Genomic DNA, 16,061 nt, shown 5'->3' on the forward strand with positions numbered 1-16,061 from the left:
GATTAAAAATAAAACAGAGGTCACTAGAAAGCTTTTAACAGGATTATTTTGTTCACAGCCATAAAGGACACCATCTTCCATGTGTTTAATTGGAGCAAAGCTTGGGACAAAGAACCTTTTCTTTAGTGCTACAGGATTCAACAAAAATGTCAGGAAGTAGAAGGTATAACCAGGAGAATGAAGTAGTTTTCAGTCAGAATATGAAGACAACCTCCATTCCTGCTTTTCACAAGTCGTTTTAAGTGCTGGCTTTCCATTCCAACATGTTGCTGTAGTAGCACTGATGCCTCATTACACTAAATACAATGCCTGATGCACCTGTCACCACGTTCTGCCAGATGTACCTCTGACAACAGCCAGCAAGCTAAAATGCAGCCTTGAGATAAGTTTATCAGGACTAAAACTCATAACACATCAGGCATTTGGACCAGAAGGGAGTGCAGTTCTTGACAACACAAGGGGAAAAAGCTAGTCCTACAATCAGATGTGTTTTTTTCATACACAGAATATTAAAGACTATTCTGGATTAGAAAAATAATTTATCAATGCAATTTGTTATTAACTTCAAGTAGTACTCTTTGAAGAAAGTTGCAAACGTCACTTGCCACCCTTTGTAATGTAGCCACATTTTCTCACCAGGAGCTAAGTAGCAATATCAGGGCACTATTAAATTTGGTCTACTGGAGGACTACTCAATTTGAACAAGAAGTATTGCATTGGAAGACATAATAACTTTGAAAAACTAAGACACAAAGCTACACCAAGCATAAAAGAAGGTTCTTATAAAGCTCACCTTACCTTACAGATCAGAAAATGTGCATAAAGATAAACAAGAGTTTGTGTATTGAATTAAAAACTACAGATTATAGTTAAGGACAAGTTATTTACTGTGGGAATGCAATGTGAGAAAGAATAATAATAAGCCAACTGAGCATTTCAACCTTGGTTCCCACAGCTTCAGGATGCCTCCCATGGGGGAGAAAAGAGATAGTGGACATGTGGTTAATGAGAAAAACAAGGTGAGATGTATGTAAAAGACTGGGTTGTGCTTGCCTAGGTTATGCTAATGTGTAGGTGTGTGCTCTCTGCTCAATGGAGTCAGAACAAACAATAAAGGTCTCTGGTGGGATACACATTGAATCTTGTGGAGTCCATGTAACATCACTCTTATCATATTGGTTTGTGTAGCTTCGTCTGTGGATCTCCCACAACAATTTAACATGAGAGCAGTAGAACAATGGAACAGGTTGCCCAGGGAGGTAGCTGAGGACTCATCCCTGGGGATATTCAAGGTGAGGCTCAACAACGGTCTGGGCAACCTGATCTAATTGAGGATGTCCCTACTGACTGCAGAGGGGATTGGACTGGATGACCTTTGGAGGTCACTTCCAAGCCAGACCATTCTATGATAAGGCCTAACCAATTTACACCATCAAACAGAAAACAACTCCACTTGATTTCTCTTAACTGTACCTTTCACTGGGTGGGGAGAAAATAAAAAATGAGTCCACTCAAACATTTTTCATTGTTTATAAAATATCTCTGTAAGAAAAGCTTACTTTAAATGTAACCTAGCATGATCAAACTACTAAAACTAACAGAATGTGCTCTACAACAACAAATATTCAATGAGTCAACACAAAAAGTCATCATACCGTAATCTTCCATCCTGTGCAGCTGCACCCCCTGCTATGATTTTTGTAATGAAAATACTTGAATCATCCCCAATATGCGGGTTGTCTGTGCCGCCTGCGATGCTAAAGCCAAGGCCTGAATTTCCCTGAAGGAAGAGGGGAAAAAAAAAAGAGATGTTACACATTTCTTTCTTGGGGAAAACATGTCCCAGTCTCCTGTTTAATTCAATATAGAACCAAACCTATATAATTTTTAATGATTAAAAAAATATAAGACGACATTTTAAGCAGTATACAACCTATACAGAGAGAGTGATTTCCCATTGGAATGGGCTGCCCAGGGAGGTGGTGGAGGCACCGTCCCTGGGGGTCTTCAAGAAAAGACTGGATGAGGCACTTAGTGCCATGGTCTAGTTGACTGGATAGGGCTGGGTGCTAGATTGGACTGGATGATCTTGGAGGTCTCTTCCAACCTGGTTGATTCTATGATTCTATAACCATCTAAATGTACCTGTAAGAGACATAGTTCCAATCCCACAGCTTTCTCAAGGTGAATTTTATATAGTGAGCTAGATCTTTGAGATTGTTCAGATAAATAATTGCTCCTCATGACTTTGCTCCCTGGGATAGCACAAGAAGCAATGGGTGTAAGTTGCAGCAAAAGAGGTTCTGCCTCAACACAAGGGGGAACTTCTTTACTGTAAGTGTCACAGAGCACTGGAACAGGTTCCCCGGGGAGGTCGTGGAGTTTCTTTCTCTGGAGACTTTCAAGGCCTGTCTGGCTGTGTTCCTCTGTGATTTGTGTTAGATTGTATTGTCCTGCTCTGGCAGGGGGGTTGGACTGGATGATCTCCTTGGGTCCCTTACAACCCCTAATATCCTGTGAGCCTGTATTAGCGACAAATTATTTATTCCTGATGAGTCCCCAAGTAATTTGTGTCACGTACCTAATACAGTGTACTAGTTTGAAGCTAGCTACAATATTTTGGTGAGAAGATGTAGATTACAGGCTGTGAAAAGGGAACAATGGTGATGTCTACTTCACTCATAGGCTTGCTGAGATGTAGAGAAACAAGAACACATAGATAGCACATTTGCTCTCTGGCTTTGGCTGCTTCCCTTCTCTCTCTAACCTGCTGTCTGTGTAACTAATCCATCTGCTTCCTAACTCCCCCAACCGATTCTCCAAACTCACCTTGAATGTAAGGCAAAGCCTGGGATAAGGCAGAGGGATGGAAGGGAGGTGGAAGGGTGGTTGGGAGCCCCTCCTGGGGACTCTGGTTTCTGGGAGGGCTGTTGTGTTTCTCTATTACTTTTCAACTTGTATATTTCTGTCTATAGCTGTATATATTGCAAATATCTCCTTGTATATTGCGCTCAGCTGTGAAAATAAAGCTGCATTCTAACTTCGAGCCACTGAGTGTAGTCTCAGTGATTTTGTTAAGTGTGGAGGGTTGGGTAACATTCAAACCATCACACACAGCCTCACAAATGCAGAGATTCAGGCATTTTCTCTTCAGAAGTTGCCTGCCCTTACTATCAGCTGCAAGACTTGCTAACCCTCTCAGCTAGGCGCACTGCAGAGATAGCATGCATCACTTTTTTTAACCTCCTCCTTTTTCTTGCAATGCAGATCAAGAAAAGCCAACTGAGACAGATCTCAACATTGCAAACCTAATGCAATGTGTAAGTTCTCAACTCGAAGTCTGAATCTCAACATAAAATAATGGCATAAATAAAAACCTATCATGAAGAGCAATATAGGCAATGAAATTACAATTTGTCTTATTACTCTCTAAAAGGCCAGATAATTATACTCAATGCAGTATGTCTCAGGGAGATGCTTCCTGCATTTTAGTCTTAATGGTTAAGAATATTAGTAATAACTTCTATTCCTGCTCCAGCAACTGGATGTGGGTTTTTTTTTCCCACTTTATATTAAATAATAAAGGAAATATAAAGGAAAGAAACAAACAGCCAAAGAGCAAGGATTGTTTTGGATTGTCCCTCAGCAATATCAAGAGGTTGACATTTCCTATTAAAGCACCATAAATCCAATCTGAGAGCAGAGAAAGACATTTAGCATGTTACCCTTTCAAGAGTAATTTCTTCATATTCATAATCAGCATCCGTGCCATTGACCTATAAAGAAAGCAAAATGAGACTTACAGAGAATTTTACACTTCACCCAAGACACACTTTGCCTAGCTGCTGGTTCCCTCCCATCAAATCTCAGCTGATCCACAGTGACCACTGAGCTCAGAGGGGGCTGCTCTGTACACGAATCACTCTTTTTGTAGGAGTTTAAAAGCTAAGATTTCAGAGAGCTCAGTGCTGTATACACAGGCACTGTGGAGCAGAGGCCACTTGCTTCTGACTGGCAGGAAAAAAATGCTCTTGAGATCTTCAGATGTTTCTCACACCATAAAGCAAGATTTAACTGAGAAAAAAAGAAAGAGGTCATGGGGTAGAGAAGAAGCTGTATAGAAGAACAGAGCAGTATTTTCAAACTTGATCCTCACAGAACTAAGAAACATCCATACTTCATACTATCTCGCACTGGAAATAGGTGAGATTCTTGTAAGGCAGCATTTAACAACTATTTGCTTCCTAATTATCACATTACATACTGAAGATCAACAAATGAGCACAGGACCAAAAGTGGAAGATTATCTTATGATTTCTAGGAGTAAGCCTTGTCATCCTCAAGTTAGAAAGAACACCCACACTCTTAGCTGCCTACAGAACCAAAGAGGAGAAGTAACAAATAACTGAGTTAAGACAAAACAACTCTCCAATTCTTACCTACATTCAACATGAAAGTAATGTTACTATTTTTTTCAATTACTGAAACATCTTGGAACTCAGACACTTTCCTCCACAAATAACTACAGTATCATATGCAGCTACAGGCAATTCCCTATTTTGATCTTTTCAGGAGTAAATATTCATTAAGATAAGAAATAACATTCATGCTATTATTTTTTATATCATCCTCTCTATTCTGAAGGTACTCTGTATGACTTCTGCACCGTTAATGTACTGCACTATTCAAGAGTTAATAAATACACATTATATATGTTTACAAGAAAGAGGCTCAGGGGTGACCTCATTGCTGTCAACAACTACCTGAAGGGAGGTTGTAGCCAGGTAGGGGTTGGTCTCTTCTCCCAGACAACCAGCAACAGAACAAGGGGACACAGTCTCAAGTTGTGCTGAGGGAAGCATAGGCTGGATGTTAGGAGGAACTTGTTGTCAGAGAGAGTGATTGGCATTGGAATGGGCTGCCCAGGGAAGTGGTGGAATTGCTGTCCAAGAAAAGAGTGGCTGAGGCACTTAGTGCCATGGTCTAGTTGACTGGCTAGGGCTGGGTGCTAGGTTGGACTGGATGATCTTGGAGGTCTCTTCTAACCTGACTGATTCTATGAGTCTATGATCTTTACATTTTTCCAGGGAAGAACTAAAAAAGGGACTGAAATTCACACCAAACAAAATTAAGGTCACACCAACTTCCTTTCCCGTGTTTATTGAACAAAATTTAGATCTCCAAAAACCTAGAGATGTTTTTGCAGGTTGCTTAATATCAACTCAGTTATCCCTCACTACAATTTTTCTCCCATCTCTAATAATATCTCCCCTTAACATAGCAAGGGCCACATCCGTTGCAGACCTAACAGCTCATTATCTTTGTGCAGTACCTCAGAATTCATTACGTCCTCTGTAGTTTGCTCAGTGGAAAAACTTACTGTGGTTTTAACACATGATATTTCTCCACTAAAAAGCGAAGAGGTCTTGACCCTCTGAACTACATGAAACTCTATCTGTTACTACAGCAACACAAGAGAAGCCACTATGATCAACAAGTTTTTACCTTGGCTTAGTCCTTGAGCTATTACCTACAAGAATGACAACAGGCGCTAAGTGAACCAGTCATCCCATGCTACAGTGCCTGGGAAGTGCTTTGTTCATGACCCATCAGTCTGTGCTGCCTATTTTCCTGCTCTTTTCTTTCTAATAAAGAACAATGACAATTAATTATTTCTCTAATCATTACCATTAGGCAAAACAAAGCCGATGCTGAGATATTTAAGTACTCTCTTGTTTCCCCGTACAAAACTCTGTAATCCAATTTTTAAATGCAATCAAGATAAAAGAGGAGCATGCTAGAACATCCATAATTTCTATCTCTGGCCTTAGCTCAGTTCTATACCCCCCTTTTCTTTATCTTTCTTTGGTTTTGGGGGGTTTTTGGTTTTTTCTTTCTTCTTTTTTCAAGTTTACCTTTGAACAGCTTTTATCTAACAGCAGCAGCAGAGGAAGGAACAAGGACACATCAAATGACAACAATCACTGTCCTCTTCTATCTTTTGCAAAGTTTCAAGGGTTCTCAGACCCACTAAGCCAAGCTTTACTTGCAGGGACTACCCTTGGACAAGGCAAGTTCTTCACAAATGCTGTTTATGCCCCAGCAAGGCTTTTTGAAACTGAAAACCTATTTGGAGCTCAGCAGAATTTGGTTAGACGCTTTTGTAATGAAGTTTATTTCTCTGGTGCTGTTATCTCTTTTTGTGCTATGAATTTGAGTTCTGTTTGTATTTCCTTGGACTTTTACAAAGAATAATTTAAAAAAGATGCTTCTTGGTGATACTTTTTCCCCAATCCAGTTTCAGTTCTAATAGAGAGTACTTCCTCAGATTCAGACAATGAGAGCTGCTCTTGACCATTTGTTTCTTGATGACTTCCTAGTATTTTGCTTTAAAACCCTCTCAGTAGAACAAACCACTTGACCCTTTAAGTGTTTTGCAGACTCACAATGCAGCTTCCTCACAAGTACTGAGGTCTTGTAATGCCAGGACAAGGGGGAATGGACTGGCAGAGGGGAGATTCAAATTAGATGCTAGGAAAGGGCTCTTTACAGTGAGGGTAATGACACCCAGGCACAGGTCGCCCAGGGAGGCTGTGGCTGCTCCCTCCCTGGAGGTGTTCAAGGCCAGGTTGGATGAGGCCTTGCATGACCTGTTCTAGCGGGAGATGTCCTTACCTATGGCAGGGGGTTGGATCTGGATGATCCCTGAGGTCCCTTCCAACCTAAGCCGTTCTATGATTTTACATTTTTTATCACTTCAAAATTCCATTCACTATTTCCAGACCTAGAAGGATATTCCTTCACTCAAATTCCTGTGATTAAAGAGTAGTTTAGATTACAGATAGTTATGGGCTTGTTTCTCTTGTACTCACTGCAAACTGCTAATTTAGATGTAATCTTGAGTAGCAGTTTGTTCTGCTAATGTTATTTTCTCCTGTTTCTACTATTGACTCTCACCCATATGCCACTCAGATGGGACCTTCTGAAACTTGAACTGATATTTACTAATCACTTCTGTTCTTCGTTCAGTTTGTGTGTGCAGCAAGGCACCTCACCTTCAGCAAGCTTTTCTAAGCCCCCACCTGCATCATATCAATTAAAGAGCCACACAGTGCAGGCTCTCTTTTGGTCGAAGGCATCATCACCACACTCAAGACTCCTTTAGGAGCTAATTATGTCATTGTACTAAACCTTTGACTTCTGCTTAAGCTGTTAATTTAAGCTTTTGTCCATCTCAGTTATTACAGCTCCTTCCTAGCAACATTGCTGAATTAGGAATGCTTTTGACAAGGACCAGATTTGCTCTTTCCTTGCCAATAGCAATACTCTGAATTAACCTCAGCAGAATCCCACTAGCACAGGTGCTAACACTGCTCAGGTAAAGAACAAGCAAGGGGGATATCACTGCGGGAGGAAAAGTCACATCTGAAATCTATGTCCAACTTATATTTCAAAGCCTCTAAAGTCTGTCTGACAGTGATATTCCTTGTCACAAAACACACACTGCCCAACACAAATTACAGCCTCCATATAAGAGCACTTAGTACCTCAAAGCTGCCAACCCATCTTTTGGAACATCTAAAGCACTAAAAATCTTAAGCACAGCCGCTCCATGGAGTAGCGGTTTTGTGAGAAGTGCAATGGAAAGGGCACATGAAATATTCATGCACCTGCATGCATAGTTAAAGAAATACTGCTCTCTGAGCATGGAGCCTCTGGAACCTCAAACAACTGTGTTTTGCACTGTCACACACTGGCACCCTCACAGAACCTCCTACCTGCAATCTTGAAGCTTTTTTTTAACCCCTTTCCATGAAACAGACACAGAACAACTTCAAGCAACCGTTAGGACAGCAGACAAAAATCAAGCACCATCACAGAGGCAAAACAGGTTTTATCAAACAAGAACAACACAACTACACCTATGAAACATTTCTCTAAAGTTCTAAGTGAAAGCATGTGCAGGCTTACGTATGTTGGAGCCTCCAAGGAATCTGTGTTCACGAGCACTGGAGGGGGATTTGCCTTTAACAAAAGAATAAAGAAAATAATTAGACAGCATAAGAGAAAGCAACACTAATGATAACTATACAACACTTCATTTGTTAGCTCTCAAAGGTCTGTTAAGAGGTAGTCTCAGCCTGAGATTCTGAAAAGCTCATCTTCTTAAATAGTTGTTTCTACCCTGAGCTCATTGCTTTCATGCTGCAAAACCACACTCTTCCAAAATCCTGAGCTACTTCATATGAGTTCTGTACACCTTTTTCTCATCTTCAAAAAGAGAAACTGAGTCATGCTGCCATTTGACACAGTAGCAGTGACTCTAGGATTTGTGATATGACATTCAGAACCTGCTTTACAAGACATATTTTAAACCAAATGTTGGTGGATTTGATTCCTCTTTCTTCCTACTAGGAACACCTCCCCCCACCACTCCCCAACCCCTACAAATCTGCAATACACAAACATAGAGAAATACAAAATTATGTAAGGCAACAGCTTCAAAACTGACTTCTGAAAACCAACCCACAGCAGACATTCATCTACTACACAGCAGCATGTCAGAAAACCGTTAGGGATTCACATGCTGTAAGCTGTCAGACCTCATTGCTACAGAAATGGGAAACAGCTTAGTACCTCTGCTAGTCAAACTGGTAAAATAAGCTACACTTGCACTTTCTGGTTTTACTGAGAGCTTTTCCTGAATTAAAAAACAAGTGGTTTCAACAAAATTCCCACAGGCTGATGGCATTTGTCTAAAAAAACACAACCAATCAACCTTGCAGATGTATTCCCGAGTCACAATGCTTCTAACGTATTAAACTCCGTGGGACTTACAGCAGCACAAAGTTGATCTCCTGATGGATTTCATGAATCTGAATTTTTGTTCATATGTACAAAAACCTCATTATCTTGAACAAGGTGTTTTTAAGAATTTCTTCTTTTTTTTTTTTTTTAATTAAACACCAAAAAAACCCTCTAAGAAAGTCTTCCATGTGTGGAAGCAAATTTAGATTGAACAGGCTGCAACAGAAGCTAGTAGTAAACTCAAGAATGTAGTTTCATTACCATGACAACAACGTACTGCTGAAGAATTCATGGTTTTTAAAAGCTCCCAAAAGCTATGATCTAATTAATGACTCAGAAGTTTCTTATGAAAGATCAAAATGATTAATCTACCACCACTGGACAGGAGTCATAATTGAGTAAGTACTAAAATCAGGTGGTATCTAAGCAAGATAATAGAGTAAACTACTAAAAAATAAGGGAACAAAAAAGATGACACTGTCAAGATGCCATCAAACACCTTTCTCACTCAGCAGTTTTCCCTTGAGAAACATGGACACGATGTATGCAGTGGAGAAAACAAGAACTAGTTACTATCATGATAAAAACCTGTCAGAACAATGTTATCCCTCGTAACCATTTTGTGCCACTAAGCTAAAAGTAATTTCTCCTCCTTATTCAAGTGCTGCTAAATGAAGATTAAATTGTAGGTAAGACTCTGCATTAAAAATATGAATCAATTCAATTATGCACCAACCATCCCTGTAAGAGCTATGCAATTAGCATGTTTTTAGGAAAAGTAAACCAATATTTTGCATCAAAAAGAACCTGTCTGAGGTGTTAGGAGTCTCATCTCCAGTGGATCTACAAGAGATCAGCAGTCACACATTTGTATTTATGTAGCAAATAAGATGTTTCACTTATATTGGGACTCTGGAATAGGCTGCTCAAGGAGGTCATGGATGATTCCTCCCTAGGGATGGTTCAAGGGCAAGCTGGATGAGGCCTGGAGTAGCTGAGTCTAGTTGAGAGGTGTCCCTGCCCACAGTGGGGAGGTTGGAGTAGATGATCTCTAAGGTCCCTTCCAATCTAAGACATTCTATGGTTCTACAGAAGCAAGGATTCTGTAGTATCCAAATATGTTCTACAAAAGAAGTGCCAGTGCAAGCTGCTTTCCCATGATTTTTTTTCTCTTGAGACTGCAAAGTGCCCTTCTATTCTTTAAAAAAAGATGAGGAAAATTAGCTAGAACCAAACTCCTCTTAGGAGGTGAAGAGTCTTCTGTAAGTCAACTGATTGCTCTTAACACTCCTTCGGCATTTACTTGATTTTGCCATCAAAAAGCAATTAATTCACCATCAATTCCAAGCAGGAAGGGGCAAAGTTCTGTGACAGGCATTCCAAAGGTAGTAAGCCTGAACACTGAAAAGACACAGGGCCATGTGTAACTCAAAACATCAATTGTTTCTGGAAGGAAGATCTGGTATTGCAGTCTGTTTTGCAAGAGTTCTCCAAATGACTTAACACTTCCAAGCTTCTGTGCCAGGGCTTGTTCAATCATTTAAAAGCAGTTTGACAAGTTTGTTTACAGGCAGACTGAGGGCTTGCCTGAGGGCTGAAGTGATTAACAGAAGAGTTGTATCTATTGCACACACAAAAAAAGCATCTGCCAAATCCAAAGTTGATTCTAAATTTCTATGGTATTTTCTAACTGCTTGGAATCGCAAATTATGCAGAATTACATAGTTAATTGCTGCAGACATTCAAAGACAGAAGCACAAGACTACTCCATTCTCACTCTTCTGCCTGTAATCCAGCATCAATGGACGGGAATAGGGTCAAAGAAAACAAACAAAATAATTACTCTTTATGTGTTTTAAATTAAGTTTATTTTACTGGCAATTTCTTGGAAGCAAACAATACTGGAGATTCAGTTATCTTTTTCCATCAAGGCTGGCAGCAGAAATCCACTGCCTTCACTAGTCAGTCTGCCTCAGATCCTGATGTGGGGAAAAGCCCTCTCCAAGCAGAAAATTCGTCTGAAACTAAACCTCTGGTCACCTTCCTGGGAGAAGTGCAGGTGACAGATGATAGGCTAGATGTTAGGTGGAAGTTCTCGACAGAGAGAGTGATTTGCCACTGGAATGGGCTGCCCAGGGAGGCGGAGTCACCATCCCTGGAGATGTTCAAAAAAAGCCTGGATGAGGCATTTAGTGCCATGGTCTAGATGGGTGGATAGGGCTGGGTGCTAGATTGGACTGGATGATCTTGGAGGTCTCTTCCAACCTGGTTGATTCTATGATTTGTGTAAACACACAATCAGTGGAAACTGCACTATGAAGCAGCCAAATGTAATAAAAAATGATAGCTATTGGAATACATACAATTTAACAGTGATTAAAGTGAATTAGCACCTGTTGCAAGTTCAATTGCATAGCCTGAAAGTAGGCCTTCTGAAAAATCAACCTGACACCTACACTACAACAATATCCCAGCAACATCCTGAAGAGCTTAATTCCCCAGAATTAATTAATTTGTTATTCCTCCCCAGACGCAGGACTCTGCACTTGAAGTTCAACAAGCACAAGTGCAGAGTCCTGCATCAGTGGAGGAATAACAAACTCAACCAGTAGAGGCTGGGAGGTGATCTGCTGGAAAGCAGTCCTGTGGGGAGGGACTTGGGGGTCCCGGTGGCTAACAAGTTAACCTCGGCACAGCAATGTGCCCTTGGGGCCAAGAAGGCCAATGGGATCCTGGAGTGCCTTAGGAGGAGTGTGTCCAGCAGATCAAGGGAGGTTCTCCTCCCCCTCTACTCTGCCCTGCTGAGACCTCATCTTGAATACTGTGTTCAGTTTTGAGCTCCCCAGTTGAGGAGTGACAGGGATCTGCTGGAGAGGATCAAGCCGAGGGCTACAAGGATGATGAGTGGAGGGCATGGCTGATGAGGAGAGGCTGAGGGACCTGCGGCTGTTTAGCCTGGAGAAGACTTAGAGGGGATTTGATAAATGTTTATAAGTATCTGAAGGCTGCCAGGAGTGGGGGACAGGCTCTGCTCACTTGCTCCCTGGGACAGGACAAGGAGCAATGGGGCAAGTTGCAGCCCAGGAGGTACCACCTCAACACAAGGGGGAACTTCTTTACTGTAAGGGTCCCAGAGCACTGGAACAGGCTTCCCAGAGAGGCTGTGGGATCTCCTTCTCTGGAGACTTTCAAGGCCTGTCTGGATGTGTTTCTCTGTGATCTGTGTTAGATAGCATTGTCCTGCTCTGGCAAGGGGGTTGGACTCGATGGTCTCCTTGGGTCACTTCCAATCCCTAACACCCTATGATCCCTTTTGAAGTTAATATTTGCAACTAAAGAACTCCAAAAAAGGCAAATATACTCATTGGTTTGCACTGAAAATACCCAAAAATTAAAACAGGGTGCCATTTTATATGTAAAAATGTAACTGCTACCTAAATTATCCCATAGTTTGCCAGCTGCAGGCACATACTGCAAGTTACATGCAAAAGCTTCATGGTAATTCGTATTTACTGTGTTCACTTGACTTGGCAAGGTGGAGGTTGACTTTGTGAAGGTCTGGAAGGGAGGTACGTTAAAGATAAAAAAGAAACACAGCACAAAACAAAACACCACCTCTTTTGTATTCTACATGTCCCCAAGGATACCAATAGCAACAAATGGTTGGAGAACATGAGTAATGGCATGCAAATGCAATCAATGATAGACAAATGTTAAGTATTTGTTAACGAGACAATAGTTTTCCATGAGTAAACCAACCAAGAACACTTATTAGGAGAGGCAGTGCTCTAACATTATTAAAACTACAAAATATTCAATTGCTTCTTACCATTCCTTAGGATTCTTTTTAATTCAGTTATTTCACAGCTTACTAATACACTTTGATATGAAAATGTAAGTATTTTTAAAGGTACTAAATGCTGTCATAAACCAAAATGCAACTCTAGTGTCTTAGAGTTATTTCACAGTTCATCTTAAGCTGACAGCATCAAAAGGTGAACTTAGAGCAATAAGCTGGATAAACAAAAGCTGAACAAGTTTAACAAACCAAACAAAAAACCAAAATTAATAAAAACCTGTGGTACAGTAGATGGGATGACAGTGGTCTCAGCAGGGACTGGTGGGACAGGGATCACAGGGACAATGGGAGAAGAGGAAGGAACAGCTTCTGTGGGCTAAAAAAATCACCAACAAAACGTCAAAAATAATGAAAACCAGGAAAGTATTTTAAAACAAACAGGATTACAACTTAACAGCTTAAAAAAACAACAAACAAAAAAAATCAATCTGACATAGCACACGGGTTTGGAGACTACAGATACAACTGAAGACAACCAACCCTCTTCAGCCACGCTGCACATGGCAGTGCATCTGCAGAAAGGTGCCAATGTCAGAGAATCTCCAAGCAGTCAGGCAAATCTAAGTCACACCAAGGTACTCACCTTGCAGTACAAAGTAATGGGACTTTGGGGTCCCACAGAAAAACCTGTTTGTGCAAATGGGCACTCAGGCTTTTTGTGGGCTCATCACACAACAGAAGCCCTTACCCATATACAACAGTGTGCAAAAGCAGAGAAAAGATCGACTTAGCAATTAATGCAGGTAATATTTCTCTTCAATGAAAGGGAAAACATAGAAGTACATTAATGTTTCTAAACCAGGCCAAATTCAAAAGAAAGTCTTTATCACACAGGCAAAAGTGTCTTAAACAGATTCAATCTACCTCTCAAAGACCTCCATACACATTTCTCATACACCTTCAGATTGGACAATTTTAGTCTTAAGAGTTTTCATTAAAATAAGCACAAGAGCTACTGATGCTTAAATGGCAAGGGAGCAAGATTGCAAACAGCATTTGGGGCAAAAACACTGACTCAGTTTTGAGATGTTAACATTCTGGCTGTCAACAAACTGTCAGCAACAAAAGCTACTGGCAACTATCATCAAAAATACTAACTGAACAGCAGATCAAAGCTCTTGCAACTTAGTTGTTTCAAGACGTTCTTGCAATCTTTAAATACACTGAGGCAGAATGACAGAAGTAAATACTAAATCCTGAAAATGAACCCAACATTTTTGAAGTCTGAGATATTTTAAATGACAAAAGCAACACAAATCAATAGCATACAGTAAATGGTAAAAGCAAATATTAAACAACTCTGGGAAAGCCTAAGAATGACTCCTCTTATTAAATGTACAGGTGATATTTCTACAGGTTTTTTCAGCTCAATCTACTCAAAATGAAGAGTTGGTGAAGAATGTTGCAGTTGTTGAAAGCTCTAAGAACAGGATATATTTGATATCCTGAGAAATTATAATTAACTGTTGTCATTTAAGCACCCTTACAGCTACAGACCACAGCACAATCTTTCAAATGCTCAAAAAGGAGAGTGGAGAAGAATCTAAAGTGGACTAGAGAAATGATAAAATTTCATTTTAAAGAGGATGCAGAAAATGCTCAGTGCACCAAAGCTCCATTTTACTGGATGAACAAGGCAACCTTTAGAGGACAGATGAAACAAAACAGCTTGAGCAATCACTCAGCCCTACACACAGCAAAAGTAAGCCACCTCCTTCAAGTCTGCTTTATTAAGTAAGCTGCTTCCTGTATATGTGCATGGTAAAAATCTTTTTAGCCAGAATTTCAGATACACACGTTACATACAAAAACACTAACCACCATTTAGGCTGAAAAGATAAGCATTAGCAGGTTAGAAACCTCCCCCCTCTACACTTACAACTCCTGCAACAACAGGTGGTCAAAACCAAACTGAGAGACTGAGCATGCATCTCCCCACCCTTGGACTTGGTAAAATATCTGAGCTGCAGTTGATTTCTGTATGGGCCAAATCCCTCTCTGCACCTAATGGCAGCTATGTTTTCTTGCATCCTTCCTTTTTTCAGATCCTGTCTCCCATCACTCTATGGGAGCCCTTTCAATTTTTAGCCCTATTATTTTAAAACTGACATTGTTCAAGGTCCCTGGATTAATTTAGGTTCCAGCCTCATAAGCTACTAGCACTGTCATTATATTTTCCCCTTGTGCCATTGGTCTGGTATCCACTGACTCTTAAAAGCCACTCCCTGCTCCTCCAAGCATCCTGGAAATGTTCCTGTTGAATTTACTCCACTACTGTATCAGTGAGGAAAGAGGTTGTGCTAGTTTGAAGCAGGCTGGAATGTTTCAGTGAGAAGAACTAGATTACAGGCTGTGAAAGGGAAACAATGGTGATGTCTGCTTCGCTCATAGGCTTGCTGAGATGTATGGGAACAAGAAATAAAAACGTTAGATAACCACTCTCACTTGGGCTGCTGGCGGAGCTGTGTCTCTCCAACCTCACCCTCCATTTTGAGCTAATCCACTTTGCTTCCTAACCCCCTGGCCAAACCTCTATTCTTCCTTGGGACTGGGGTAAGGTTGAGAGCTGTAAGGGGAAGGTGCAGGGGCGGTTGAGAGCCCCTCCTGGGGACTCAGGTTTCTGGGAGGGGAGTTGTGTTTCTGTATTACCTTTTTACCTTGTATATTTCTGTCTATAACTGTATATACTGTAAACATCTGTTTGTATATTGTGCTAGCTGTAAATATAAGCTTCATTCATATTTCCAGAGCAGTCTGAGTCTAGTCTGGGTGATTTCTAAAGTGTGGGGGGGTGGGGAATGCCCAAACTACCACAGAGGTGACTGCTTTGGCAAACACTGTCACTGAAGTAGGCATTATGACTACCACAAGAAACAACAAAAAGACAATGCAAGAAGAGAGACTGAGAACTTCCCTAGAACAGAAGAATGCTGGTTTTATTTTAGTATGGCACAAACAGTCTGAAAACTATCATATCACGGTATCATCAAGGTTGGAAGAGACCTCATAGATCACCAAGTCCAACCCTTCACCACAGAGCTCAAGGCCAGACCATGGCACCAAGTGCCACGTCCAATCCTGCCTTGAACAGCTCCAGGGATGGTGACTCCACCACCTCCCCGGGCAGCCCATTCCAGTGTCCAATGACTCTCTCACCTGAGAGAAGAGAGCAACCTCCTCCTGGCTACAACCTCCCCCCAGGTAGTTGGTCCATGTATCAGTGAAAGCAGCTGAATAAACTCTGATAGCCCAGAGCATCACTCAGCTTCCTAAGAATTTTCAAAAAACATTTGTAATTCTTAACAATTCCCCAAAACTACACTGAAGTATTCTGAAAAACAAAAGCTTGCCCTCAAAATAACCAAATAAAGATGTCTGACTAAAATCTTTAATG

General features: G+C 40.9%; 1 protein-coding gene across 34 annotated transcripts in view; it reads right to left on the reverse strand.

Annotated features, from left to right (window-relative positions):
* The window catches only part of DLG1 (discs large MAGUK scaffold protein 1), a 196,023-nt gene that overhangs the window by 65,879 nt on the left and 114,083 nt on the right, over positions 1 to 16,061 (reverse strand). For 23 of the 34 annotated variants that reach the window (XM_064152849.1, XM_064152850.1, XM_064152853.1 and 20 more), the window contains 4 exons: positions 12,885 to 12,983; positions 7,972 to 8,025; positions 3,726 to 3,776; positions 1,656 to 1,780 (listed from right to left, as the gene is read on the reverse strand). In XM_064152849.1, coding sequence (XP_064008919.1) covers positions 1,656 to 1,780; positions 3,726 to 3,776; positions 7,972 to 8,025; positions 12,885 to 12,983 — 329 coding nt within the window. The remainder of the gene's footprint in view (positions 1 to 1,655; positions 1,781 to 3,725; positions 3,777 to 7,971; positions 8,026 to 12,884; positions 12,984 to 16,061) is intronic. The other 11 variants (XM_064152858.1, XM_064152859.1, XM_064152871.1 and 8 more) reach the window with 1 other exon arrangement.

Source organism: Pogoniulus pusillus, chromosome 13, assembly GCF_015220805.1.
Source record: "Pogoniulus pusillus isolate bPogPus1 chromosome 13, bPogPus1.pri, whole genome shotgun sequence".
Lineage (NCBI taxonomy): Eukaryota > Metazoa > Chordata > Aves > Piciformes > Lybiidae > Pogoniulus > Pogoniulus pusillus.